General features: G+C 42.7%; 1 protein-coding gene across 1 annotated transcript in view; it reads left to right on the forward strand.

Annotated features, from left to right (window-relative positions):
• ttll7 (tubulin tyrosine ligase-like family, member 7) overlaps nt 1-27134 on the forward strand; it is a 68909-nt gene that overhangs the window by 11932 nt on the left and 29843 nt on the right. The window contains exons 5-12 of the mRNA XM_053430814.1: nt 110-177; nt 994-1152; nt 4679-4895; nt 6750-6914; nt 9815-9973; nt 21202-21296; nt 23261-23408; nt 25018-25091. Of these exons, the coding sequence (XP_053286789.1) occupies nt 110-177; nt 994-1152; nt 4679-4895; nt 6750-6914; nt 9815-9973; nt 21202-21296; nt 23261-23408; nt 25018-25091 (1085 nt within the window). The remainder of the gene's footprint in view (nt 1-109; nt 178-993; nt 1153-4678; nt 4896-6749; nt 6915-9814; nt 9974-21201; nt 21297-23260; nt 23409-25017; nt 25092-27134) is intronic.

Below are 27134 nucleotides of genomic sequence, written 5' to 3' on the forward strand. Positions count from 1 at the left end.
CACTTCAGGTTGCTGCCTCTAATGTGCTCATTTTTATGAAGGGGCGGGGGTGGAATTGAGTGGCGTAATGGCCCTAACAGCATTATTATGTCTGCCTGTCCCACTGCAGAGAATTAACCATTTCCCTGGCATGGGCGAAATCTGCCGGAAAGACTGCCTCGCAAGAAACATGTCCAAGTAAGTTTTCTGTCTCTCTTAACATGGAACATTAGATTTCTTTGGTTCAGTTGATGATGTGCAGAAGCAGGAGTAGTTCAAAGCTCAGTGTTTAACCAGCTCGCCTCCCAAGACATTACAGCGGGTGACCTGTAGCATTCCCCATTTACCAGCTGAAGCCAATAATGAAGAAGACACTTATGTTAAAGAAGAGAATGTAGGTGGATGTCATTTGAACACGAAAATGCAAATTATAATAATGTACTGTACATCGAAAAATGTCTCTTGGTACTCCCGCAGTCCAAAGACATGCAGATTAGTGTAATTAAAGAGACTGGAGGTCTTTTGCTACATCCATAATATTATGGATGTTTTTATTTTTTGAAAATGCATCAACTCTGCTGTGGATACTGGTGTTCAATCTACTCCAGAGTTGTAGGTCTTAGAGGAAAAAGTTTGGAAACGTGACTGGCCCCGACAAACCTAGACACACACATGTGGCCTTTGCTGATTTGTCAGGTTCCTATCACATGACCCCCTTCCGTAAGAAAACAACCGGAGGTAAAATTTGTGTGAATAGAGATTGTTCTAGTTTTAAAAATGCTGAAAATTCGGTGGTCGACCCTGTGACATGCTGGTGACCTGTCCAGGGTGTACCCCGCCTCTCGCCCACTGTCGGCTGGGATTGGCTCCCACCTCCTCCTGTGACCCTCAACAGGGTAAATGGTGTACAGTAGATAATGGATGGTCGAATGAATGGAAAGTCTTGAAATGAGAAAATTAGATCATATTCATCTGAACAAAAAACTAAAATTTGCATCCTCCCCATCTCTCCAGAATGATCAAGATCCAGCCTCAAGAATACAGCTTCATCCCCAAAACCTGGATCTTCCCAGCTGAGTACACTCAGTTCCAGAACTACGTCAAAGAGCTGCGCAGGAAACGCAAACAGAAGACCTTTATCGTCAAACCTGCCAACGGAGCCATGGGTCACGGGTAGGTCAGAGGGCGCAAGTGCCCCAGAGCAATCTCAACACCCCAGTAGTATGACTTGAGAGCGAGAGAGTGACTGACGGAGGGGATAGAAAGCAAGAGAGTGAGTCAAAGGAGGATGTTAGCGGTAGAACAAATAAAGGACAAGCACAACAAAACAAGACAATAAGAGGTTTTTGACCCTGACATGGACGTCTGTGGAACCATCATGCTGAGTGTAGGTGAATCTCATTGATGGCCTCATTGTCCGTGATGGTCACCATCTCCATAAATCAGAAGTTATCGCTGCTAGTGGAGGGAGAAAAACATATGCACACACACACACACACACACACACACACACACACACACACACACACACACACACACACACACACACACACACACACACGCACATATGCATGATCCTTTCCAGTTACCGTAGTTTCTTCCCTGAAGGTCTCTGCATGTGATTATTGGATTCCTTTATGAGGCATCATCAGCAGAGACCAGTCTGACTAGAAAATGGACCAACGTGGCAGCTGCAGTGTTCTCTGTCTCTCAATATCGTCTCTTTATCAAAAGAGGAGGCGGCTGTGGGTCCTGAATTCATATTTCACCATTTAGAGTATCTCAGGACGGGATGTCACATTTCTGTCACATTTCTCAATCCTGACAGTGGAATTTGTGGAGTATTCAGATAATAATAAGAAGAACCCTTTGAGCTAGTTTGGTCATCTAGTAAATAGGCTCCCTGACTTCTGGAGATGTTTCTGGTGCCACTTACTGAGAGAAGACCTCAGATACAAGGCATTAAGGGTTACTTCTCCTTTCCACAAGGAGTTTATGTGAATAAGGAAGTTCGCAGGGAAAATAGAATTTGGTATTCTCTGACCAGAATATGCGATTTGAAAAAGGATGCAAAAATGATTCAAAGAAGTGGTCCAGTGTAACTGGTTTACAAAGAATTCTAGCATATAAAGTAAAAACAGGCAAAACATTGAATGTTATGCTCTTGCAAAAATACAGGGTCCTCTGTAATGTAAAAAAAAAAGTTTTCTTGCTCAGTGGCTCTTGAGCACTTATGAGTGTGTTGAAACTTTTTTAGATCGCAAAAGATTGATTTAATATTCTTTTTGACTTATTTTTCTTTGAAAATGTGAACCCTGATGTGCATGTTCTGAAGAAATACTTTGGAGTGCATTCATCACTGGCACCAATAGGTGGGGATATTGAAGTACAAATGGCTCATCGTGCTTCACCTTTCCCTCTCATTCTCTTTGAATTTGTCCTTTCTGGTATAATGTGAGCATTACTTATAACTCCATGCAGCACTAAGCCCTTATTTATTAAAGAATAAAAGGCTGCAAAGGCTGAATTATTGCAATACATTAAGAATATGAAAGATGATGAGTTTAGCTCAACCACTCAATGGTGGGCAGCTCACAAGATTAGATTTTTTCTCAATTTTTTTTTGCATGGTGTGACGCGGCAGGAAATTAAGTTATATCTACCCCCTGTAATTTATTTTTCCGTCGGCCAACCAAATGAAGTTATTGTTTGTGTCTGAAGCGCGGCATGTTATAAGGGAAACTAAATAAAAGCGCGTGTGGGGCTTAAAAAGGCGAGATTCCCTCCGGTGCCAAATTAAATAGGCAGGGGAGAGTGGGCCGTGATTATCTGACACCCCGGCTCATCAATCATGTCGTCTTCTCCTCAGCAACTCCTCCACGACTAACTAACACTGTTAACCCTGTCCTCATCATTCAACGTGCTGTCTGCCAGTTAGGAGGGCCCCTCACATCATCGGTCAGGCTCCCATCAAGTCCTCCCTGTTCTTTTGTGTTCAAGGGCCGTGATAAGCAGGCGCTCTTCTTTAATACAGCTGTCTTTTAGCTGGTGGGTGAAAGTGGGGATTGATAAACCCAACATAACAACATCATTACACCAAGGCAGATCTGAAAGATGGGAAGGTTTTGTCAGATCTCTGAAAAAGAAGAGTGCTGTAACAAGACTTTATTTCATCATAACCTGGAAGATGATACCTGATCCAATCTAGATTCACACTCTGGTTTTTGGAAAATATAGCCTCTTTAACTGAGTTAACTGAGTAGGTGAATTCTTCCGTTACATAACAACAACACAGTCTGCGCTGTTCCCACGATGCCTTATGTTCTGGCTGTGATTACAGAAGCCACAGCAACAGAACAATGTTTGCTCTCTGGTGGCTCTGGGCCACAAAATCTCAATACTCAAAATATACTTTTGTGAACAATAATGTCTTTGCATCTTGGCAAAAATATTGTGTCCTGTGGTCTGCATTTGTATAGTGGAGCCTTCCTGGTTGTGCATGAAACCAATTAAGCCCAAGTGGGTCTTATTTGTGAGTGTCTGTGATATAGGTCAGTTCCGGGACTTATACATAGTGGGAGATTGTTTAAGAACGACCCCTCACCCTCTCTGCACACACACAGCAACACTGACACACATATGGATAGACAGACTAAATTAAACATACACAAAGTTTTGAAAAAACTGCCCCTCACCCTCGGTTGCAGAGCCACATGGATGCACACAAACTAACACAACTCAAACACAGTCCAGCACTGGCCTGCATACTTTAAGGCCTGAGTGTGAGTGACAGGAGACCAAAGCAAATGAATTAGGGTGGAGGTTAGAACGAAGCAAAGTGTCTGCTCCTATTAACCTGCACACGGCTAAAGGACCCTGCTCCAGCATTCGATGCACTGTGCAATTTAGACCGAGCGAAAAAAATAAATAAAATCCCAATGTTCTCCAGATGCTCGCAGAGAATTGCTCGGACAAACCGGCATTTGTTTTGTACCTGTCTGTTTTACCTACGTTCATTTTTCAGCCGTTTTATTTAGAAGGCCAGAGGAACCAAATGTTTGGAACACTCTATGCCCCACAGAGCCAAGCAGCTTGTCCTGCTCATGCTAGACCTCAGGCACGCTGAGCGCACTGATTTACATGTTTTCAGTGAAGGCTCTGCAGCAGTGGTGGTCAGATGAAAACCACCAGGGCACCATGGCTCTGACCCTTTTACTACCCAGGGCTAAATGTAATTAATGTAAATGTAAAAAATGATTCCATGCAGTGTGTACACATCTTCTCCTCAGATTGCATCTCCAACTCCTGTAGATTATTACGCTTTATATTCATGATTTTAAAACAGGAGCAGGGGAAATTTAATCTGTGATGTGAAGATTGAACGTATCAACAGTGTAGCCAGATGCGACATCCCAGAAATACAGCTCGTCTTTTCTAGAGCTTTTCCAGATGACTGTGAAATTAAATATTGTGTTGAAACCCATACAACCTGTATACTGTTTGGCCCATTCTTTTTTTGCCTCAGCATATATAAATATAAGACAGTGCCAATGTCATCAGTCATGCTCATGGTCCCCGCTATGCTCACATCTATCATTTTTTAATTATCTTTTTTGTCTTTACCATGCCATATTTTATTATGCTGCTGACGACACCCCAATTTCCCCCCCGAGGATTAATAAAGTTTCTGTCTATCCAGGATCTCGCTTATCCGTAACTGTGAGAAGTTGCCAGCCCAGGAACACTTTATCGTTCAGGAGTACCTGGACAAGCCCTTCCTGATGGAGGGTTACAAGTTTGACCTGCGCATCTACATCCTCGTCACGTCCTGTGACCCGCTTCGCATTTTCCTCTACAACGACGGCCTGGTTCGCATGGGCACAGAGAAGTACCATGCACCCAGCGAGGCCAACCTGGTGAGTCACTATCAATGATACTGATTATAATAATGATAGTAATAATGGGCTTAAAGCTGCAGACACAGACTTTGAAGCACTCATGGTTGTAGACATATACCTTGTTACCAATTACAATACATGCATCATTATCCATGTGGCAGCTTTTTTGGTAGTTATGTTTTCACCCCTACTTGTTTTACCCGATAACGAAAAACTCCTGGTTGGAATACTCCAACATTTTATAGAAGGATGCGATGTAGGTCAGGGAAGAACTTTTATTTTGGTGTGAGTCCAGTTAACACAATTCATGAACCTCGAGGAAAAAAAGCCTGGCATATTAAGAGGGCTGATAGCTCCGGGTGTGTGCAATTTGGTGAAGCTTGATTTAATTAAGGAGACTTTTGGGCCTTGGCCAAGGTATGCACTCTACTGAGGGCTATTCTAGTCATTATCTGCACCCACCCAAACCATTTGGAGAACCAACCTGCACCACCAGACCCACAAAATTATGCAACATTGTTATTGTTGGACTCCTGTTATTTAACAAGCCATGGTAGTAACATATAAACAAAAGATATGGCAACAACTTAGGAAAATAATTCATAAGAGAACCACAGATTAGTATTGCAAGCATTACAGTATCTGTGAGTTATTAGTCAGAATCCTTGAAGCACAATTGTTCATGGATTTAAATTAGGGAGTACAATCAGTACCTAGTGTGTGCCCAATCAGGTGAGTCAGACATTGAGTAAAGAAGTAGATTCACAGAGCAAAGTATTTGTCATACACTGCCATGAACTGGAGCCATGCGGCGCAACATAATTAAATTAGGCACACGAACAACACAGCTTGATTGCTTTATGAAAACAAAAAACATACTCACGTGATACTGTACACACACACACACACACACACACACACACACACACACACACACACACACACACACAGAATACTGTATGCACACATGGCCCAGTATAATTGTCCACATACAGATATCTGTATCTAATATCAAGCAACTCTTATATGCCTTGAGGTTCTGCATCTGCTGAAGCACAGCCTGTTGCTGATAATGGGATACACAAACACACACTAACACACACACACGCATGCACAAACACAGACACACAAACACATACACACACTAACATACACACAATAACACAAACACACACACAAACACACACAGGGATAATGAAGACATAGACATGTGGGACTGGATTGTCTTATTCAGTCTGTGACACATGATGGAGTGATTCATGCCATGGAGATGGATGTTCAATCCCACAGAGAGTGGCTCCCAGACAGCCATCAGCGGCTGGAGTGGCCTGCAGTCACAGTGTTATTACCTTGTAGGCTAAGGGCAAGGATGCATTGTCTTCAGCTGTGAGTGATAGTGTTTAAAGAGAGGGATACACCAGGGTTATATACGATGGATGGTTATTATCAACCACTCAACAGCACATGTTAGCGCGTTCTCAGCATCTAGAATCAGGCCAATTTCTCCCAGCTCCAAGTGACTTTGCAAGAAATACCTCCTGAGACTGTTGTACTGCCTTTCAAATGAAATACATCTAGAAATTGGTCAAAGACAGTTGCCAACATCTACATACAAATGTCCAATGACTTCCATGCACAGTTGTATCCCAGTCATTAGCAGGTTTTTTGTGTTTATGCACAACGTGAACATCATATCCCAATTTCAGTATCTATTCAGGATACTTGTATTAATCATGTATACGAAGATATGAATATCCAGATTTCCATATTCCATGTAAACTAAATCCTGAATATGATCAAAACCAGCCCAAGCCTCAAATGTAAATGTGGTTAATGATTTAAGACCCTCTTCACTCCATTTTGTCTCCACAGAGCCAGCTCTACATGCATCTGACCAACTACTCCGTCAACAAACACAATGAGAACTTTGAGCGGGATGAGACCGTGGACAAAGGAAGCAAGAGGTCCATTAGCTGGTTCACTGAGTTCCTCCGCGCCAACGGCTATGATGTGGCCAAGTTCTGGGGAGACGTCTCTGTACGTGGGTAGTCTACCCAAACAGACACAAACACAGATATACACTACACTGTTGTATTCAGATGAATTGTGGCGGATGTGGACTTCTACACCACCAACGACGATAACAAAACACACCACAAATGCAAACAAGACATGCATACATCCGTTGGTGTAATCTGTGTGTACACGCTTGTATACACATGCTGTTCTTACGGGCCGACACAAGTTGCACACAGCCGACAAATGGACACAGCACACAAGTGAAGCAGCAAATGGTTGATATGAGTTGTTATGACAGTAATTCAGTGAGCGTCAGAGCTGTGTTTAACTCCAGGAAGAGCTCAGTGAAAACATCATTCCAGGAGGGTGCGCTCACCCTAACGGGCACCGCTCTGAGCTCATCTCATCCAAGCACCTTCACTTTGTTCATTTTCTTTCATCAGCCCTTCTTCTGCTTGTGTCCTTTGCTGTTTGCTATTCTTCTTGACCTTGACTCCTTGTCCCTCTCTCTGAAGTTGTTTCTGTGGTTGCAGTGTGTTTTCTTGTCTGCTCTCATGCTACCTTCATTCATCAGCCTCAGAAGTAAATCTCATTGGTTATCATCCTCTCCACAGGGTGATCTTTCATTTCCTCTCTTCATCAGCTTTTACTTTTCTTTGTGTTCATGTTGAGTGAAGTGGCTCTTGAGGGCTACTGTGGCCAGTGCGTTCTTGGTGCAGTAACATTTCTTCTTCTTTTGCATCTTGTGTGATCTCTCGGTGTGCTTCATTTTATCAAGGCACTAAAGTTTCTATTCATCTAATCCACTTTCGTTTTTTCACCTTCCCATCTTCCTGTCTCATCTTTGTTTCGAGTGGAACACCAAAGCCTCACCTTCTGACTCGGCCACACCGTTGTCCTCTCCTTGTGGTTTCTCACCACTTTTCTTCCTTCTATGCTTTTCTTCATCCCTTTGGTGTTAGTGCTGTCTGTTCGCAGTCACATGCTGTGCTTTTTTCAACTCTGTATTTAAGCTCCCTGTGTGCTGTCCTCTCCTCATCCCCCTCTTGGTTCCGTACGTTTTATTTCTGTACAGACCGAGCAAGCTGCCCTCACTCTTTCCACCAACGGTCACGGTCAGAGAGTCAGCGAGTTTGTTTTCCAGATGATTGTCTGTGGGGGTTAAGGATATCATGTATATATGTGTTTTTTTTCTTGTGGCATCAGTGGCATCTCTTTCATATTGAGGTAATATTGATGTACAGGATGAGGAAGAGTTTGACCACCAGAGCCACAAGCTTTTTTATGTGGGTATTTTATCCTGAGCAGTGCCTGACTACAAACTGGCAACTTACGGGTTTTATATAAACACACACATACTCTATTTCCCTCCAGTATGAAGACATGCCTAATCCTATTTACAATAATGATAAAAGAAAAAGAAGCTTTCTTTGACAATTGGAAAGAAAACAGTTTTAGTAAGGTCCACAAAAAAATACAATTGGTCCATTTACATGGAGTTAAAATGATTATACTATAAAATATGAGCACTCCAGTTTGATTTATCAAGTCTAGTGATACTTGGTGGGTACTGTGTAACAGAGGTTACTTTTTTAAGGCCATTTGAAAAACAATATTTAGTTGTCCTACAATTTCCTCCAGTGAGCAAAGAATAACCAACACTTGACACTTTTAAAAACATTTTACACATTTGAGGAAAGACAATTATGTGTTAAACCTCTTCACCTGTCTCAACTTTGGACTTACCTTAGTTAATCCTTCCTGGAGTTTCAAAATCTTTTTCATAAGATCAGTTGATCCAAAAAACATGGTTGGTAGAAGACCTCATTAACCACGGGCACATCCTAATTATTGAGCTGCTCTTTGGTATCTTCTGGTATCTCCAGTGTGCTCATGTAGCCAGAGAAGAGACTCTATTAAAACATGTGTAAAAAATGAATAATGTATGAACAGAAAAAAGCTAAAATAATACACAAACATATGCTAATGAGATAAACAAATATTTTAAAACAATACGAGCTCAAAGCTCACAAAACACAAGCTAACATGCAACAACTTGCACAGTACTAGGCAGTGGCCTGTACTCAGAGCTCAGGATACACACAGCAGCCAATGCTTGCTGGGACTTGAGGCATAAATGGTGGTAGTGGGAGCAGGTGTTTTTGCTGGGCAGCCTGTGGGTCAGACGGTTGGATGGATAGATGGATGGAGGTGTGTGAGTGACAGAAAGATAGAAAAGGAAGCGGGGGTGCAGCTTATCAGGCTAGGGCCAGACCACCATGCCCCTCTCCTCCACCCAGCAGTCAGACTGGACATGGCAAACTGCAGGCCAGCAGCACTGTGTGGGGCCTGACTGGTGAGGGGGAGCTTTGTACAGTGTGTTTGTGTGTGTCACTAGAGAGAGCATGTTTACCCCACATACACAGTGGGAGTAGACAGGCAGGTAGCAGCCAGCAAACATACGTGCAAGCACACACATGCACGTAGGTTGAGTGCTGCACAGATGAACCACCACCAGCAGCATTGGGGAGAGTGTGCGGCTGAAATTGGTGTGTGTGTGTGTATGTTTGTGTGTGTGTTTGTGGCTCAGTGCTGGTAACACTGTGTTTCTCCTTCTTTATACAAGGGAGAATTAAACATTAAAGATAGATGGGAGCTCTACCTCTGTGGATCATGTCTGTAGCTTACAGGTCTAATATTTAGCATGGTTGCTACATTGATTTGAATTCTACATCTAAAGGTTTGAATATTTGTCTGCAGACCTCATAACTGCATAATTTTCAGTTTTACCTCTAATCAGCTTCAAAATTGATGCTTTTTAAGGTAAACAAATAGAAAAGTGGGATATTTATGATCTATTTGTCAGCCTGGCTTTGGTGACTCTCACTCTCTGTGTGTTTGTGTGTGTGTCCTGCCAGGAGCTGGTGGTTAAAACATTAATAGTGTCGGAACCACACGTGCTGCACGCCTACCGCATGTGTCGCCCCGGCCAGCCACCAGGGAGCGACAGCGTCTGCTTTGAGGTCCTTGGCTTTGACATCATCCTGGACCGCAAACTCAAACCCTGGCTACTGGAGGTACGAGCGCAAGTCTGCATGAATGTGTGTGTTGCATGAAACGATTGAAAATGTTTTTCTAATTCTTGTCCTGTAATATAAATTGCTTATTTTTTTTAAAATATAATTTGTTTGTGGTATTAACGACATTAGTTTCTTTTTTTCATTCAGGATTTTTTTTTATTTTAAATTTAATTGTCATTCTTTTTATGCATTACACCAAATTCAAACTTAATGTTTAAAATTTTTTAACGTACAATGAAAAATTATTAAAATAGAGTACGAGTGTTATTCATGTGATAACTGTATTCATGGGTGTGTATGTTAGTCAGTCTGGGAGAATAGAGCTGAAGTCTGTTGAATCTCACCCGTAAAGTGACAGCAGCGTCTAAACTGAAGTAGTGTGGCATCAGCAGGAGGGAGGGAGTCATTGCCACACACTGACAGAAAGCATAAACACACACACTGATTTTGCTTACACACTTGTATCCCTGTTGCAGAGAAACACCCACACATACAAACACCCACCCGGTCTCTAGTATGTATTTCTGCACCTCTGAACACGACCAGAGACACATTCCCATGTTAAATGAAAAGAAGGTACACAACCACAAACATGCATGCGTGTACATTCACACACTCAAACACCCACACCCATACTTATGGAAATCCATGCATAGGCAGCAGCAGCAGATAAACCAAGACGAACACTCCTCCTCCTCATACACACACGCGCGCTCTCTAACACATGCAAACATATATATACATTCTCTGTATGAAAATATAGGTCGGGATGGCAGGTTGACTAACAAGACTCCCGCCCCTCATTCTTTTAGTGTCAGTATCTCGAGTGTCAGTCATCTGGGGGGGGGGGGATTCGAGTTCCTAGTCCACTCCAGGTTTTCTGTCGCACCGCTCTGATGTCAGCCAGTCAGTTAAAGTGTGACCTAAATCTTTTAACCCAAAGTGGCTGTACACCCCCCCAAAAGACCCACACCCCCTCCGCCCCCTTCCAACAAATTGACTCAAGGATGGGAAATGCCTCCGGGATAATTGTTTGTTTTTCTGCCATCATGCCAACCCCAAAAAAATCTTGCGATTTCCAAAAGTCTGTGATTTGAAGGAGAGAAAAAAGAAAGAAAGAAGTGACACGTGATAGTCTGTTGTTGTTTTCAGAAGAGTCACCATGGAATTAGGGTGATATAATTACTCTATTTGACTCCCTTTTTGTGGTTGAGCAGTTGAAAGGATGTACAAGAGAGAGCAAAAGTGGTGTTCCTTTTGACTGCCGGTGCACTGTGCCAGTGTGTGTGCATCGTGTGTGTGTGTGTGTGTGTAAATGTGTATGAGACATGGCAAACAGCCGTGAATGCAGTTGTTCCACTTCACTGGTAATGATCCCCCCTGTGCTACTAGCAGCTCTCTATAACTCTCATCAATTAACATCCTACACACAGACGCACACACACACACACACACACACACACACAGATCCCTGCTTCTCTTTCACGCAACATTTACAGCGGCAATCATTTATTTCCAAAATTCGACTGATTAGTCAGGGGATAGTTACAAGCAGAAAGACCCCTTCTCCAATCCCTGCTGTCAAGCCTGAAAATGACTTTATTACCACTTTTTAGCCTGACAACGTTCATTCCCATTCAGCCTGCATGCATCATGCAGCGCAGCCCGTGGCCTGGTTGCCACAAACGGTACCCCATAGCAAGCCCTCAGGTCCAGATTTAATATTTCACCAGATCCCGTTTCAACATTTTGTGGTAAATTGAATCTATTTCAACCCATTTCACCATTTTTTATTTCTGCCCCCCCCCCCAGTTTCCAAACAGTAAAGAATTGTGTCAGGAATTGGTTTTTACAGGTTTGTTTTGAATTTTGCGGACACCTCTCAGGTTTCCTTATTGGTGTCACTGTGAATTACGTGCGCCACGCCTCGTTGAGGCTTTAGCCAGACGGCTGTTCCGACAATGTCTTCCTCTTTCACTCTTTAAAACGTCAAAGCTGGTTGTCTGACATGCAAACTCGCAGCCAGGAAATGAAAGTTCAACCTGTGTAAACTCAAAGCCAGTTGGGTACCTGAAAGCTAGATGGTATCATATGTAGGAAGCTGTCACTTGACATTAGTCCTGCCCTTTGTGTTTTTGTTTTTGTCTGTTGTTTTCTGAGCATGTGTGTGCAGCAGTTGGGGAAGGAAAAGGAATATGATTGTCGGTCACGTCCCCCATACACTTCCATAAAATATAGCCACTATTTGTTTTATTTGTTTTATTTGGGAGGAGGTATTCAAAATAGTACAACTGAAAACTCCCGTGATTAGAGGACACGTTTGCCTCTGTGCAAGACTCGATACAGCGGCTCTTTGTGAGCAAAGGAGCGCAAAAGGCGAGACATCGTTGAAAATATACTGATAACAGATACAGATACTCAAGAGGAACAACCCACAGACAAGCCCGCACCTGCTAAATAGCTTGTTGCAGGGTTGAAAACAGAGAAGGCGAGAGAGGTACTCAAACCAAGGCCAGACTTTAAACAGGCGCTTTGTGCTCCGAGCGGGTGAAGAAAGAGGAGAAGAGAAGAGGAGGGAGACAGGCCTTTGTGTTGATCCTTATCTTAATTCTGCAGGGTTTTCAACACAAGTTTTACCCCCTTTTGACATTCAAAACATACAGTAGGCGCACACACAGACACACACACACACACACACTCACACACACACACACACACACACACACACACACACACACACACACACTCAAATGGTTCAAATGGCTCAAATGGCGTAACCGGAGACATTACTTTCATTAAACCGGCCCAGACAGCATCTGTGTCTCGTATAGGAAAGGCGTTACATTCAGCCGTGATCTTCACAGACACACACTGAAGTGCACATACACAAGTACACATTCATACAAACACATACACACAGTTTCCTTGTACTTCAGACTGGTTTGAATTGTGAGTGCCAAGGTTTTTTGCTCTGAGGGCTACATTGAGTGTTTTCTGTCTTTAAAAAATACAAAATTAAACAGATGCAAAAGAAAAATACAAAGGAAAATGGGATTCGTGCAGAAATGCACATATATTCGTTTTAGTGCAGGAACTGCCTCGTGACATCCTAATTAATTATGCCAAAATGTGGTGCTGTCTTAAAATTGTGGTGCGTGGGTCAAAGAGAACAGCAGGCGTCTCCAAATCCAGTGTGAGTAGAGGAATGTATTTACTCAATGGTGAAATTTACAGTAGTAATGGGACAACATTATCACCCAAGCACCACCCTCCTCTGTGAGGTTTATCCACGGCCCATGTGCTTTAAGCCAGCATGACAAATAACATCAAATGGATGGAGGAGAACGGAAAAACAGTTTGGTGTGTGAAGGGCGATGAAAGAAAAACATATATACAGTCAAATCTATTTCCTCAAAAGTTCCAGCTTTTACATCTAAAATCTAACAAATAGAACTGCTTTTCATGATGGAAAAGGATCAAGGATCTGGGCCCAGACTGATTATAATTTCTGACTCAATTAGTTTAAATCCCTTTATTCTTTCTTTTTTTTACATTTTGTTTCCCGAAATGCAGCAGAAAAACGCCAACTGGTCGACTCTGACTAAGAACACACAAGTTATGGTAGTGAGCACGAATAATTAGAAACCTGCCCGGTCCGTGCAAAGTGCTTTCTGTAGTACTGGACCCTGTTAACACACACATGCACTATGAGAGGTACCGCACACTGATGATACCGTTTCTATGTCGTATGCATGTGTGTGTCTATGTGTACTCATTTTTGTTACCACTTTATAACCTTTTCATGCTAACACTGACCTTGTCAGGACCAGTGGACCTCATGGGGAATATGCCTGGTTCTAATGAGGCTAATTGTCATTTCTGAGGTCTCGGTTAAGGGTAAGATGTGAATTGTGGTTAGGTTAAGGTTAGGCTTAGTCATGAGTTAGTCAAGGTTAAGGATAGGAATACAGTTCTGTCAATGCAAAGTCCTATAAAGGCTAATTGCGCAAAACTGTGTAAGTGTGTGTAAGTGTGTGTGTGTGTGTGTGTGTGTGTGTGTGTGTGTGTGTGTGTGTGTGTGTGTGTGTGTGTGTGTGTGTGTGTGTGTGTGTGTGTGTGTGTGTGTGTGTGTGTGTGTGTGTGTGTGTGTGTGTGTGTGTGTGTGTGTGTGTGTGTGTGTGTGTGTGGATGACCATTCCTACCTGCATACCATCAAACCCCAGCCCACAGCACATCTTTCGTCAAAGAAGGAGCGAGGAATATATGCACACAAGAAATTAAATAAAGATGCAGAACTTAAAGAGAGGCAGATGAACCCCCCCGCGCCTCCTTCAGGAAAGGTTGTGCAGAGTGATTGGCAGCTAATGAGGCGGGCATGGTTAGGTCAGCTGTGGCACAGGTTTGTTATGTCTCAGTGTTTGTGTATGTGTGTGTTTGTGTGTGAATGGGCATTCCGACAACAGACCAACAGAGCTGCAGATGGACCGCTCCCCCCAAGGGCAGTGACTCTCCAGCCCTCCCCTCCCTCCTCTCACCCCTTCCTGCAACTTTCCTCTCTTCCAGCACTCTGTCCCCAATTGTTTCAAGATGAGTTTGGTTTGCCTGTCCATCCCTCAGAGCCAACATAATCCAGACTTCCTTTTCTTTTCAGTTCAAGTGTGTGCGTGTGTGTGTGTCTGCACATGTGTTTGTGTATGTGTGTTAGTGGGGAGTAATCTGCGCTGGCAAGAGTAAACAGATGCCACGATACACACACATACGCAAAGAAACAAAACCAAGGATATTTTTTTTTTCTTCCTCTCCCACATCCCCTGCATACACAAACACACAGTGCAAATGAATTACAAATACTTTTAATTTCCTGTGTGGAATAAATACCGTCTTGCCATTATGTAAGCTTTCAATTGAAGTTCTATTTCATCTGTGCACAGTGAGATGAAAATGTTATGTCCTTAAAGCTAAATTTAAAGCATAGCTGTTTTCCCTGGGAGTTTTTTGGAAGTCGGATTTAGAGGTTATTCTGCCTTTCAGATATTTCCTCAGGAAATCTGAGGAGAAGTGTTTTCTAACCCCTGCCTACATCAGCCGAGTCGAACATTATTGTGTATTCTGGGTGATTAAGGGGGAATTTACTTGCTACCTGTACTCTCCAAATAATTTTCATCCCCTCATGATTGAATCTTCTTGGGTGAAAAATGATAGAGGAGAATACATACAGTTTGATTTACTCAATTATCTTCCAGAGTCTCTCTTGCCCTCTTCCACCTTTCATTCTCCTTTTTTGTCTTTGATTAATCCTTTGTGCTTAGTGGGATTCATTCTCATTTAAATGTCTGTGGATCTGATCGTCCTTTAGCCCTGAGAGGGAGTTTTTTTTCCTTCCAAACCCTAGGTGGCAGTAGTTACCTGCGAGCTACTTTGGCTTATAAGAGGTTTATTAAAGAATAATTAGAATGATGTATGGGACTGTCTATCTCCATCCACATCCATCTTCCCGCAGCATGACTATTTCATGGAATAAGTATCAAATTAGGAGTGTACAGGCCCCATATGTGGGCCAGTTGAAAACACACCCCAACATTTAGTCATTTATCATCAGGCAGGCATGGCAGACTGTGTGTATGTGTGTTTGTGTGTGTGTTTGTGTGTGCACGCATATGATTGAAAGGAATGATACATATTGTATGTTTATGAGTGACATATGGAGCTCCAGTGTGTAAGAGAAGAACATGAATATTCTTTCATATTTAGGACCGACCGTAGGCATATTTTATTAATTTATCTTGAATTTTTTTAAATACCACAGTGGGAATTACACTGTTTACGTTTTTGTGCACCTAAAATGCACATTTTGCTTTTGTGGCTGTGTCTCAATATATCTTTGTGAGTCCTCGAAGAAAGAACAAAAAGGAAACACAACACTCCCTGCACCCTGCCGGCCATTCAGTCAGGCAGGTCAGGTTGACTGGTGGCTGAGCTAAGCGTTGCCTTGCTCACTCCCAGGACCTCCACCAGGAGCTCAGCATGCCCAGCTAGAGTTTCCCCGTGTCCGACTGGACCACTAAAAACGCCACAAAAAGAACAAAACAGTGATTGATAAGACGGTTGAAACAAGAGAGCGACTTAACCGGGTGGCCAGCTGTCTGTCTTTCTGTCGCTCATGCTCTCCCTCGCTCCCTCTCCCTCTCCCATTCCGCCATTGTGCGGCAACAAACACTCCATTCTGACAGCGGTTGAACTGTGCCGATACCCTCGAGTGTGCAGGGCAGAATGGGAGGCTTGTCAAAGCAGTGGTTGTTTACACTCTGCCAGAAATAATAAGAGGGGGGTCGTTTTTCTGAACCGATTAATCACAAGCTGCCCCTACGCTTGTTTGACGACTATTCCAGACACAGAATAGATGTCGATGGGGGGAAGCAATTTGTTGCGGAAAGAAACCAGCTGATTGGTCTTGATCCATCGCTGTTGCTATGTTATCAGGGTTGGTGTGACACCAACAGAGGCCACAGGCGCAAGCTGCTTGATGCCCACAACACTCTCAACAATCATTGGAAGGAGATTTTCTTCACTGGGTTCATTCTTAATAGAAATGATAACAATGGATTGTTAGACGGAGTCGAAACAGAGTAACGGTCATGTCATGGTATCAAGTGACCCTGAGGAGAATTTCCCACTTGGAAAGAATAAATCCATAGATAAATAGGTTAAATAATGAAAACAATATTAACTAGAACGGCACTCAGAAGAGCACATACCTCCGCCCTGTCCTCTTCGATTCTAACAAGCCTTACAGCCAGGGCCACATGACATTATCTCAGCTACACATCTGTGATAGAGGTTTCTAGTCCTATTGGTTAAGGCAGTGGTTGAAATAAGCCTATCCCAGCATGAAACAACATTTAAGTCCAGATTTGTATCCACCCCAAATTGCAATCAATTTCTCAGATTTATAAAATCACAATCTTTGAATTAGTCCGTGACAAATCAATGAAAATCAGGCAGAAAAATGACATATCTCGCAATGTTTAAAATAAGAATTCTTGGATCATCCTATTTGTTTTGATCTCCACCAAGATGTAATGGGTTCTCTCTTGGCCCATGTACCTTCCTTCCACCAAATTTCGTGGAAATGTTTGTTCCACAAGAAAGCAAAGTAAAATATGCCCGTTAAACTTCTGGCCCTTTGTTCTTATGGAGCTTCCGTAAAGATCAGCAAAAAGACAATCCTGACCAAATGGATATCGCCCCATGACAAGCTATATTTTACTTGAGTCTTTACAAATAAAGGCAAGTTACTTATTCATGTCAGTCACACACGTCCAGGTGCAGGCAATAAAATTGCATCATGTCTTGTACAGTTTTTGAATGGTTTACAGTTCACCCTACGATCTTTTAATAAGATGAGATGTTCTAAGTTTAATGAGATGATCAGATGAGGATCGACTTATCCTGTGAAAAATTACACACTGATATGGTCCGTTCCTTTATGTTCAATCTGCTGTGTGAGCGACTGAGATTTGAGCTACATTAATGAGATGCTGATGCTGAACTGAAGCAAAGCACGAGTAAAAAGGAGTTTCTAATCTTTTCATCTGACGCTTTTATTGAATGTGTCTTGGCGCAACCAAGGGCTCCTTTAAGACCCTGCCAGAGTCACTTAAGGAAATCAGAGCGGGGGATTTGGGAGCCTGCAGGGGTTCATTAGGACCATACTGGTCCAGCTTCCTGCCAGGGAGGACACGGCGAACACAGAAAACTCAGAAAGAGAAAACGAATAAGAGAGGTAACAGCCGAAGAATGACGGCCAGTAAGCGGAGGAGGAGGATGAGTGACCAGACAGAAAATGCGGTGAGAGACAGCGAGAAACCGAGTGGGAAGAGAAAGTAACCAGGAGGACAGCTGAGAGTTGAAGGAGAGAGACGAAAGACTGAGGGAGAGCAAAGAGAGAGAGTGAGCGCTGTGATGCCGGTCTACCCAGTGACAGCTTGACACCGCAAATCAAAATAAGAAATGAAGACAAGTAATGAGACATCCTTCGCCAGGATCCCTTCCAGTCTGGCTGTTACCTATAGGCTGCAGCACGCTGAAGCCACACTCTCTTCATTGTGGCTGTCATATCAAGGAGTGCTCTAAATGAAAACAGACCTCTTTCCTCCTTTTCTTTTGAAGTGTCTTTTATTCCTAGGTAGGGCACTGTTGGTCGAAGTGGAGCTCTGTCCTTCCCAGCACACAGAGGGACGTATTGTAGACTTCATTCTATTGAGTCAGAGAGTTGGATAGGCTCTCTGTTCCTTTTTTCCCTCTTTGCACTGGAAGACATTCATCACCTACCCCGTCCTTCTGATAAATGGTTGCTGTGTGGAAAATCGCACATGTGGGTGCAGGCTCACAAAGGCACATCCGTAGATTTCATGTTGGTGTGGGTCGAGCAGCTCGGTATTTGTAGAGCTATCGCCTGAACTCGTAGAAAAAGGCTGCACAACAGGCCCAGAGAAGGTTATACTGATAGTACATTATCTACTCTACAGAGATGCAGCTCAGGGTTAGTTTTCACAAGGTTGCTCCTTTTTCCACCTATGCCCTTCCTCGGATGGACACATGCACTTCAACATGAAAGCTTGTATAATCTGTATTGTACATAAATGTTCATGTTTTTTGGGTGTTTGTAGTTAAGATGAACGGCTGATTGACAGTTTGGGAGTAGCATTTTTACTGCTGCCTACTGTATAATCCAAATGAAAATTCGTTCATTATATACTTCTCTTTATTGTGTCTACCTTCCCCCCTGCTGACAAAACAGTCAATGATCTGGTTATCTTGGTTCCTGGGATCCTGGTTTTAATGTAAATATTATCATACAACTCAAAACTCCCTCACTGTAGTTAGCACCTTTGTGTTAGGATTAGTTGTGTCTGGTTCAGAAGAAGAACGGCAGAGAAAGAGGGAAGGAGCTTCTAAGAGCTACCCCCCCCTGCATGAGATGCTTCGGAAAAAAGGAGCTTTCGGATTTTGTCGCTCAATTTCAGCCCAAAAAAATCTTTCGGCGATCCGATGTCACACACCAATCAGTTTACTCATTGGTCTCCCTCGGCATTCGGTATCCTCGTTCCTTATTGGCAGCTCCTACGATGCACACTCAAACCTCTGATTGGCTCAATGCTGCTCTTCTATCAAAATCCCAATTTGTGATTGGCTGTTGTGCTGCATTGATGTAACTCCACTGTATCCAACTGATTTTTTTTCGAAAGGAAGATACGAACAAGAGTGTTTCTGACACAAATACTCACTCTGACTGCAGATTAAGGCGACTGGGAGGCAGGAATTTGCAGCTACACTTTCAAAACTGTTACTTCAGCAGTCGTTTTCATCCATAAGTCAGTTTCTTTTTGGCATTTGGCTTTAGTCTGAGTTCACTAACAAATGAATGTAGAAACGTGTGAAATGAAATAAAGCCAACATTTGAATCTGGTGACCTTCTGGCCCACAAGAAAGCAAACTGCAATTAGAGTACCTACAGATGGAGATATATAGGGTCATATTAAATTGCCAAAAAATGACTAAAGCTGCTTTCAGACAGGTTCACACATTTTCCTGGAGAGGCTGCATGTGAGAATGCACATTTTTCAGAACTTTTTGTGCCAGCCAACCTAGTAAAATGTCTGAGTGAGCTCCTGTAACAATAGAGTGGGAAAAATAATCTAAAAACACACAGCGAGTGAGTGGGCTTGTGGATGAATAGAATTTATAGAAGAATAAAAATATCTCAGACGTCAACAAAAATAAACATTACAAATGAGTCAGTATTTTCTTCTCAGCTGAATTTTACTGGAATTAATGTCTGAAAACAGCTTTAGTTAATAGCTGCTTTTCAGGCCAATATAAATTTCTAAGCAAATCTCTTTGGTTATCTTAACCTTGATGCCCTTGTACACTGTTTTCATTAGATTCTGCTTCAGAGTACTTAAAACAACGTGTTCAGATCATTTATAATGAACATGCACCGCATCTCGGTGAAACCATATGTTACCCAGTTCTTTTAAATGGCCCAAATGAGGTTTTCTGCCCATTGCCTGAACCTTGCTCTTGGGTTAGATTCAGTTTAATGATTCAAAGAACTTGTTTCAAGTCAATGTTCTCTTTCTTACTTGGTTCAGGATCCTCACATGTACTAACTTATGCTCACACAAACAACACACCATTATGAAAGCCATTACTATTAAAGCTAATACTAATCAAATGATTTTAAAACGAGCCACTCATACTGTTGTTCCACATAAAAAAAGGTGGTTGGAGCGTTTGAACAATGTTAGGAGGAGACATGACTTGCCTCGACAATCAAGGTTTATCAACCCGAGCCAGCATTTTATTCGGCATCTGTTGCGTAGTCATTTTAAATTAACCCCATGGGAGGAGACCATTCCAATCACAGTTGCCAGTTCATTCACCCTCCCGCTGCACTCCTCTCTCTTTTTCTGGTTCTTTTGTTGTCTCACATAATCTCTTTCTCACCTTGGGAGACAGACGGGGGGGGAACGTAACAAAGAGTAAAGGGGAAGAATTGATTTATTGTGTCAGGTATAATAACTGACATCTGAATACCTCGCACTGGTGCTGGAAAGGGTTCAGTTAAGAAAAGGTAACCTGTTCTTGAATCTTTCCCCAGGGTGACACCGGCTTTTGTACCTCAAATCACAGGTTGCTTATTCTGTTCCTGATTGTATATGACAGCTCGGAGCTGAGTGGTGGTAATTTCCTGATGCGCACAAAGAGATTATCACTGGCACCGGCAGAGATGGGTGTTGCATTGTGTAGCTGTGGCGGGCAAACGTAGGTTACAGAGTCATGGACCGCTTGCTGTGGCCGGGTCGCTTCTCTGGTGACAGTGACCTACACAAGCTGTTCCCGTGTGCTCATTCATACTCACATCATGAACTCCTCTTCAGGCACATGCATTCACACATCAGTGTCAGACAGGATTTATGTCCAGGCAAAGGCTAACAGTTCCAAAACGCCCCTCAACGGGGAGAAAAAGCCTTTCCGTCTTTCCTCCACCATCTCTCCTTTCTTGTGTGAACAGATCGCTCTTTTAAAAAAGATGTCCTCGATTCACTCCTGTATTTGCATAGCATTTCTGTCTGCTGAGTTGAAAAAAGAAAAAAGAACCATAAAGATGAAGTTGAACCCCTCCAAGAATATTCTTTGAATCTCTCTCTCCTCTCCGACAGATCAATCGAGCGCCGAGCTTCGGGACCGATCAGAAGATTGATTACGACGTGAAGAAAGGGGTGCTGCTCAATGCTCTCAAACTCCTCAACATTAGGTACTGTTCTCCGGGGTCTCACACACACTCACACTCACACACAGACACACACACACACACACACAGACAGACACATGAATCCTATTAAGTTTCATGCAGGCAACGCTTGCATCAAACCTTCTTTTATAAGACTCTTGCTTTATTTGGAAACCTAAAACTTTATATGGACTATATATTCTGTACAGCACAGTTCAGTCTGTATCTTGTTTTGGTTTTAGATTGATGACACAATTGTGACATTGGCTTGAAACAAACGGGAGGTTTGAGCTTTAGACCACCCCCCCCCAAAAACATAACACGTCTGTCTGACTGTACAACTGTCTGTCGGTGTGCCGTAGTGGATAAGAAGACATATAATGGCCAAGGCAAAAAGCTGTGGCTCTATTGTGTGCTTTGTTCACCCTTCACTGAGATGCGCTGTGTGTGTGTGTGTGTGTGTGTGTGTGTGTGTGTGTGTGTGTGCGTGGGGGTGTGTGTGTGTGTGTGTGTGTGTGTGTGTGTGTGTGTGTGTGTGTGTGTGTGTGTGTGTGTGTGTGTGTGTGTGTGTGTGTGTGCGTGGGGGTGTGTGTTCTCTTTACGTCTGCTACCTTATGCTATCTGATTTTGAGTCAGCATTGTTTACACTGATCTGTATATTTATATAAGCTTCCTCCGTTGGTCTCTTTACTTTGCATTGTGGGCGATTTGTTTGTCTGCTTAGGTTACGCACACTGTCATTCTCGCCGTATAACGTGTTCCTTGTCCATGAAGTGTGTGTTTGTGTGTGTTTTCGCTGGAATGCTTTTCTGTCCCCTGGCTACAGTGAGTCCGTCCGCTGATTGATCATCGTACACCAGACCTCTGGATATCTGCTCTCTTTTTCTCGTTTTCTCTCCCTGAGCTTGTCCTCCTCTTACTGCTCTAAATATAGTCTCAACTCTTCTTGCCGCACACATACACAACCCCCCCACAAACACACAATGGATCAATTACATGCAGCCCCATACATCTAGCTTGGCCAAATGTGGTGCGTGGTGCAGCCATCCCACATAAAAACCTGCTCCATCCTCCTGCCTGGCCTCAGTCGGCACAAACAAATTTCTTATCAGAATGATTTGTTTGGTGGCTGATGTTTGCCGTGTTCCCACAGATTAAAAGGGGAGATTTGATTATTTCTTGACAAATAAATCGTAGGAGGCCTTGAAAGGCGGCGGGGAGCTTTTTCCACCGGACAAACTGCGTATGTTCACGCTGGAGTGAATGAAGGCTTTGTTCTACCTCACTCACTTCTTCCTTATATAGTAATGGCTTTGCTTTCCGAACGGGAGGGGTATGCAGTATGCAGAGGGAGGGGCCGCTCTCAACTCAGTTTGCAGTGCCCGACTGTATCAACATGGGATCAATTCAGACCCGGCCGGGCATGGACATTGATAAACCTCAGACCCCCAACGGCACTCAATATCCAATTTAAAGGGCCAGTGATTGACTAAAATGAATTGCCCTTTCTCCAGACTGCAGTGACCCACTTGTTCAGGATCAGCTGTCTGGTCCTGTTCATCGTGGGCTTGTTGGTTTTATTTGTGCCCCTGCTCCATATTTATCTTTGTACTGTTACATGTTATGTGGAGGGTTTTCTTTGTTCCATCACAATGTGATATTCTAAAAGGCAAATTCAGGTCAGTCTATTTGTTAGGGATGAGACCTGCACACTGCCGAGCTTCTTCATTCTATAGTTTTACAGAATTCTTAAAAATATTTTTCTGTGGATAACGTTTGTTCTTTACAGAGCAGGGTTTAGTGCTTCAAGATCCTGCAAGACGTTCTGCATGCAGAAGAATCTGACAGAAACAGAGCAGAAGATGTGAAGTTTTATTTTTGAAAAAGGAAGAAGTTGAAGAAGATCTGATGTAATAGCTTTTTGCTGTGATCCCAGACTGTGTGTCTTTTAACTATGCATTGTGTTGACTCTTCTTACTATTACTAAGGGCCAGTGATAAGAAGCGTAACCTGGCCCAGCAAAAGGCAGAAGCTCAGAGACGGCTCTACGGACACGGCTCCATGAAAAAGCTCTCAGCTGCTTCTTCAGACTGGGAGAAACAACGTCACACACTTGAGAGAAGGAGAGAAGAACTGGTAATTCACAAAGAAAATAGTTGGTTTAAAAGTTATCATTCACATGGGAAGTTAGTGAGAAAGATTCTGCTTCATTTTAATACTGTTACAGTTCATATATTCTCTCTGCTGGCTGCTGACCAACTGCAGTGGAGCATCTGGCATCTTAAGCACCACTGAAAGGTGTTTTAGTTATCATAATATTTCTAATAAAGCACATTAGAGAATGTTGCAGCCTGCTTTTAACACTTGACCAGCTGAAAAGAAACTACTCATTGTACAGTTTCATATGGAGCACAATGCATGCTGGTTTATTTCTCTGAGCTACCGGTATCCAGTTCAGGTTACTCTCTTTTGTTCTGGACCAAATCACTGAGCAATAATCTAGCTGTGATAACACTAAGGATTGCTCTAATAAGGTGGTTGAATAGCTAGACATTATTTGTTTAGTTACCTAATTTATTACCTGTTCTTTTATTAACCTTTATTCCTCATTTAAAACCATGCTAAGTCTTCCAGGTGTGTGAATGCTGATGCATACATTGTGGAATCATCAGCATCAGTCAGGCATAATTCAGAGTAAGAGGTAAATCATCTTTAAATATGTAAAATAATAGTGTCCCTAACAGTCTTCCCTGAAGCACTCCACAACCCACTGCTCTTAACCTCGGATTAACTTCTATTAAAATGTAGCATAAATTTAGCCATCCTTGGCAAATCTACAGGATAAAGAACTTTTCTTAACTTAAATTATTAAGAAATAGCCACAAAAATCTAATCTGCTACATTTTTCAGTTATTTAAATCCCAGACTTCAAAAACCAGCCTGGTGACTGAAACAGTGGCTGTGCAGTCATGGTCCTCGACCCTGAGTCATGAGATGGCGTTTCAGTAAAACCCCAACTACATGAGCACAAAAGATCAAGACTGGATTCAGATGTGTTTAGAGATATTATACAAGACAATGATTTAACATATCAATCACTCTACCAAAAAAAATCAAAGAGTTGAAAGTATTTCCTCAGAAGTGAAACAAGATGAGCTAAAGTGAGAAGAAAAGCCAGAGCAGAAAGTCTGTACTTCTCACTCCTACGTCAAAAGAGTCGGAGTCTATTTTAGACAAACATACCATTTAATTATTTTCTTTTTGAAATGAAGGACTTGGGGAGCTTTTCTCATCTGTATGAGGAAAAGTTGCAGCTATGAGTGCTTTACGTCTCCACCCTCTTTGATTAGCCTTTTGATCAGCCACAGAGGTAATCAGTGGGAATAAGGAAAGATGGCGCAGAGGCTGCATTTGAAAAAGTGCACTACCTCATGTTCGAGTGGATGAAGTGTGAGACTTGGTTCAGGTCTATCGAATGACACTGAAGTGGCAGTGGTGGAGTTCTCCTTTCTGCTTTCAGACAGGCTAGCCGGCTGAGCTCCATAATTATTCTTTTTTTTAATATATTACTGTAATAGCGTAGATCGCAAAATGCCTTTTAAATGATAAGTCACACTGATGAGGACGTGGCTGCTTTTTCGTATCTTCCTCTCCTCTCACAGTGTTGCTTTTATGTCTGTATTCATGCGGATAAGATAGGAGTGGCAGTGAACTTCACCTGAATGATTTTCCTTCCTATTTCTAGAAAGAGCGACTGGCACAGGTCCGCAAGCAGATCTCCAGGGAGGAGCATGAAAAGCAACATCTGGGGAACTACAGGTAAGGAGGCAAAGAGCCGAGTAGAGGAGGCTGTCCCTCCAGCAGCAGCTCCACTCCCTGTGTTCGTGACAGAGTCGCTTACATTCACGGGGTCATCTGCGGAGTGCCAGGCTCTCGGGAGAATAAGTACTGTTCCTGCAGACAACAAACAAAAGAAAACTGTGTTTTGAGGGCAGAATAATTAAGACGGAGAGAATATGTAAAATAGAGAGAAAATCAGGGGTAGTGTGTAATGCCAAGGCTCAAATAGTTCCTCCACGATGCAAGGTTACCTCTGCAGCATTTTTTTGAAATTCAAATTAGCATGTATACTTTGTCTGACAGCTTTTTTCCATCTCCTCTTTTCCCCCCATACCTCTTTTCTTCTCTTCTGAAACTCCAGCTTAAATTTAGGGCGACGTCGAATGTGTCAATTTGTAATAGTCACCTCACAGACAGAGCAGATCTACCTCAAAACATGACTCAGCAATATCGAGTCCTGGTTCGCCGCTTGTTCTTTGTAAATTGTTAATGTTCCTTCTCTCCTTCAGTTTATTCTACTGCCTCTGTCTCTTTATCCAACACGCCTGCACGCAACCATACCCCCCCCCTAGTCTTTCTCAAGCCCTTACACATACACAAAAAACACACACTTACACAGACAGATCTTGTTGAAGTCTCCACAAGTCAAGACTTCTTGACTCATCACTTGACTGAGTGGCTGAAGTCAGAATACTGATCCCAGACTGCATGAAGTGCTGTCACCTCCTTCCTCTCTTCCGACAGGCAGCCAGACAGCCAATCAGACAGGCTGAGATCTGTCTGGAGCACCCCCTAATAAAGACCCCTTAGCATTCAGATGGTGTTCCAGCGCCGCACTGGAGTCTGATTAACACACCGCTTCTCATTAGATGAGTTCAGGTAATGAACTTAGTTACATTAGATGAAACTTGCATCAGGTGCAGACAGACATGACCCCGTGGCAGCAGAGGGAAACCCAGCTGGTTGGATGCCACCGTTGCTGCTCATTTTAACACTTTTTTGTCCGGTGGGATCAGCAGGCTTGAGAGACATTCGTTGAGCAAAACGAAGAAGCTCACATGAATGGAATATGAATTTGAGTTTTGCCTCTTGTAAAATAGGAAAACATATGGCAGAAAATTCGCCTCAGCATGAACATTTTATTTGAGGTTGAGGGTCGCCCTCAAATAAAATGTCCTTATGTTCAGATAGGGCTGGTTCCAGAAAGAGGGAGCAGTTAACACCCACTATTAAAGTGTTGACCTACTAGTTTTCAGTCAAGTGATTCATGCTGCACTTTGAGGACTGACTAGCGCTGTCTCTTTTCAAAATGTATTATTTCAATTCTGTTCATGCAGATGTTTTTCAGAGAGTATCTCGAGGAAAGAATGTGGTCAATGTAACTTAGGACACGAACCTGTGGCTTTACTCGTCTCTGCTATAACTTGTGGAAAAACACACTGCTAGCCAGTCGGCTGTTTTTTCCTTCCACCCTTTGTAATGGTCACTCGTAATGGATCATTATCGTTTATTGCCGTTTGCTGCATAACGTGAATACAACTTTAACATGTTAAATACATACACGAACATGGTTTATGATTCACATCAGGCAGATTTTAATCAGAAGTTACGGTGAAGACAGAATCTCCCATGATCCCACGCTGCCTCACAATGCCACCAAAATTGTTCCTTTTTATTGTTTCCACTGAGACTTGATCCCTCTCTCTCTGGGCTGACTTTACAAAGTGTTCAAATGGCAGATGGGATGTAGTTCAAACTCTAAAGGGGATATTGGGCAATGTTAAACTCTACTTGGGATTGTAGGTGTCAACTATAGGCGTCTTATTTATGTCTGTGTGTGTTTTTGCATCAGTGGCCTTTTTTTGCTTCCTGTTAATTCTAAACCTCTCTAAATATGTCAGAGTTGAATCCAAACCATTTCCCTGCTTTTACACTGACCAATGCTAAATTTGCTTATAACACTGTGGTTTTAATTTGAAGGCCGAAGCGATGATTTTAGGGGGTGTCTTGAGATGTATTATG

The sequence above is a fragment of the Pleuronectes platessa genome, chromosome 9 (genome assembly GCF_947347685.1).
Source record: "Pleuronectes platessa chromosome 9, fPlePla1.1, whole genome shotgun sequence".
In the NCBI taxonomy this organism is placed as follows: domain Eukaryota; kingdom Metazoa; phylum Chordata; class Actinopteri; order Pleuronectiformes; family Pleuronectidae; genus Pleuronectes; species Pleuronectes platessa.